Raw genomic sequence first — 3600 nt, forward strand, 5'->3', positions numbered from 1 at the left:
CATCTCCTGACCTCATGATCCGCCCGCCTCGGCCCCCCAAAGTGCTGGGATTACAGGCGTGAGCCATCGCACTCGGCTGTGGGAGTTTTATTTAACTCTCCAAAGGGAACAATTTTTCAATCTGAGAAAGAAATGTATAGTGCTAACTATGGCAGAAGCGAAGCAAAGCAAAGACAAATTACTTCAGCATGCTAAAGAAAACTTCAAAAATGAAATCAAGTCCCCTGACTCCAATCACTTTTAATTAAAGATTTTCAGCCATTCTTGAATTTACCTAAAACAAAAGCACTTTTCCAACTGAATAGAAAGAGTACACTGATGGATGTGGCTGATATGATACAGTGGAAGGACAAACTAGAATCAGAAAACCTGAGAGTGAGTCCACACGGAGAATCTCCATGAGCTTCTCATGGGACTCTTCTAAAACAGTTTAAAATTTCTACTCCAGTCACCTAAATGAGTTGTTGTAAGGCTTAAATGAGACAATAGTGTGTAAGAGCACTTACTAAATCATTTTGTATGGTTTAGGTACTTAGTCTGCCTTGTTTGGTACCAAATACTCCAGCTACTCACGCTAGGTAAGTCAGAATACAATAATGTAAATGAGTTTTTTCATGACATGTACTTGGACTCATAATTTATAATATTTATCTATTTTATTTGTAAAGTAATCCTTGTAAAAGGGCCTTGCTTTCATTCTTCACAATTTAGTAGACCAGACACATTCTTTTTTTCTTTTGTTGTTGTTTTTGTTTTGAGATAGTCTCGCTCCCGTTGCCCAGACTGGAGTACAGTGGTGCAATCTTGGCTTACTACAGCCTCAACTTCCTGGACTCAAGCGATCCTCCCACCTCAAACTCCTCCTGAGTAGCTGGGGCTACAGGCATGCACCACCAGGCCAGGCTATTTTTTTGTAGAGACAGGGTTTCACCATGCTGCCCAGGCTGGTCTCGCACTCCTGGGCTCAAGTGATCTGTCTGCCTCAGCCTCCCAAAGCACTGAGATTACAGGTGTGAGCCACTGTGCGGACCCAGACACAACATTAGTAAGAAACATCAGGAAAAAACAATTAGACGCCGGGTGCAGTACCTCATGCCTGTAATTCCAGAACTTTGGGGGGCCAAGGCAGGCGGATCACCTGAGGTCAGGAATTCAAGACCAGCCTGGTCAACATGGCAAAACCCCGTCTCTACTAAAAATACAAAAATTAGCCAGGTGTGGTGGCAGGTGCCTGTAATCCCAGCTACTTGGAAGGCTGAGGCACGAGAATTGCTTGAACATGGGAGGCAGAGTTTGCAGTGAGTCAAGGTCGCGCCACTGCACTCCAGCATGGGCAAGAGAGTGAGACTCCGTCTTAACAAACAAAACTATTAAACATAAGCTAATTTAACCCTGTACTCATTTTGACCTTAATCTACATATTTACACAAGTGTTTGTAAGTATGCATACTTTAAAATATTTGTTAAATGTTACAATTTTTTTTTGGAGAGTGAGTCTCACTCTGTCACCCAGGCTAGAGTGCAGTGGCACAATCTCAGCTGACTGCAACCTCCACCTCCTGGGTTCAAGCAGTTCTCTGCCTCAGCCTCCCGAGTAGCTGGGATTACAGGCACCTGTCACCACGCCCGGTTAATTTTTTTAGTATTTTTAGTAGAGACAGGGTTTCACCATCTCGTCCAGGATGGTCTTGAATGCCTGACCTCGTGATCCGCCCACCTCGGCCTTTCAAAGTGCTGGGATTACAGGCATGAGTCACCAGGCCCAGTCCTGTTTTTATTTTTTGAGACAGCATCTCACTCTGTCGCCCAAGCTGGAGTATAGTGGCATGGTCCTGGCTCACTGCAAACTCTGCTTCCCAGGCTCAGGTTCAAGAGATCCTCCCACCTTAGCTTTCCAAGTAGCTTGGACTACCAGTATGCACCAACACACCTGGCTAATTTTTTCGTGTGTTTTTTGTAGAGACAGGGCTTCACCATGTTGACCAAGCTGGTCTTGAACTCCTGGGCTCAACTGATCCACCTGCCTCGGCCTCCCAAAGTGCTGGGATTAGAGACATGAGCCATCACACCCAACCAAATGTTACAGTTTTTTGCGAATTAGTTTTACATAGCACAGTCTCATTCAAATATCCCCTCTTTAAAAAAGTTCAAAGACATTATATGGGAAAAAATTATGTTGCAATGAAGTGGAACACAGAGGAAATTATCATCCAATGTATGCATTAAGACATCTCATAGATTATTTTAGACAAAATTAAGCAGATAAACTGGACTTCAAAAATAAAGATCTGCTTTTGGCCAGGTGTGGTAGTTCACGCCTGTAATCCCAGCACTTTGGGAGGCCGAAGCAGGCGGATCACCTGAGGCCAGGAGTTTGAGACCAGCCTGGCCAACATAGCGAAATCACAAATCTACTAAAAACATAAAACTTAGTCAGGCGTGGTAGCATGCACCTGTAATCCCAGATACTCAAGAGGCCGAGGCACGAGAATCACTTGAACCCAGGAGGCAGAGGCTGTAGTGAGCCGAGATCATGCCACTGCACTCCAGCCTGGGTGACAGAGCGAGACCCTGTCTCAAGAAAAAAATAAATAAAGACCTGATTTCACAAGTATGAGCCAGTAGAAAGTCAGACACAGACACATATACTATCATCCTTAGTATTATCTTACTCAAGAATAATAGCTAGCTGTAGGTAAAAGCTCAAATCCTTCACTCCAGGAAAATATCCAGAAGGGATGAAGGTCAGGTAGGAGAGGACCAGAACAACTATACAGCCAATACCTGGCAGAAGATTCAAAATGTAATGAACAACACAGATGATAATGGGATGAACATAGAGTTGCTCCATTCATGGGCCACTAAAGGTTAAACACTGCCTCTTCCCTATAGCGTAATTGTTTCTTCACACAAAATAACCACTGTTATGCTATTACTCCATTATTCCTTTTAAATACTTACTATCATCTCCAACAGGACCTGCTGAACACTGTGCTGGAGGGTCCCGTGCCAGATCATTCAATTCCTACAGAAAAAAGAAAGAAAAGAAATATATTCAATGTAAATGTACCTTTTATCCATTATTAAAGTTTATATTGTTACCAATATTCTCTGTCATGCTGGTGAAACTCTTTTAAGAGCATTCCTTCAGAGTAAGAGATGAACAGATTGGTGAATCTTTAAGGTATTTTGGATTCTCCAATGCAATGTGTATTTTTAAAGTGGGTCATTTTTGCTTTGTTCAGAGCTTAGTAAATAAATACAATGAGGAAGGTAAAACATGTATTATGGGCTGGGAGCAGTGGCTCACACCTGTAATTCCAGCACTTTGGGAGGCTGAGGCGGGCAGATCACTTGAGGTCAAGAGTTCGAGACCAGCCTGGCCAACAAGCCTGTCTCTAGCGAAGATAGAAAAAATTAGCCGGGCATGGTGGTACATGCCTGCAATACCAGCTACTCAGGAGGCTGAGGCAGGAGAATCTCTTGAACCAGGGAGGCGGAGGTTGCAATAAGCCAAGATTGCACTACTGCACTCCAGGCTGGGCGATAGAGTGAGACTCCATTTCTTTTTTTTTTTTTTTTGAGACGAAGTCTCGCTTT

General features: G+C 43.4%; 1 protein-coding gene across 2 annotated transcripts in view; it reads right to left on the minus strand.

Moving 5' to 3' along the window:
* Window positions 1–3600, minus strand: part of UBE2D2 (ubiquitin-conjugating enzyme E2D 2) — a 64920-nt gene that overhangs the window by 22715 nt on the left and 38605 nt on the right. The window contains exon 2 of one of the 2 annotated variants that reach the window (XM_011997221.1): window positions 2962–3025. In XM_011997221.1, the coding sequence (XP_011852611.1) occupies window position 2962 (1 nt within the window). In that variant the 5' untranslated portion in view covers window positions 2963–3025. Of the gene's footprint in view, window positions 1–2961; window positions 3026–3600 lie in introns of those variants that run through there. The other variant, XM_011997222.1, reaches the window with a different exon arrangement.

Source organism: Mandrillus leucophaeus, unplaced genomic scaffold (assembly GCF_000951045.1).
Source record: "Mandrillus leucophaeus isolate KB7577 unplaced genomic scaffold, Mleu.le_1.0 Scaffold534, whole genome shotgun sequence".
In the NCBI taxonomy this organism is placed as follows: domain Eukaryota; kingdom Metazoa; phylum Chordata; class Mammalia; order Primates; family Cercopithecidae; genus Mandrillus; species Mandrillus leucophaeus.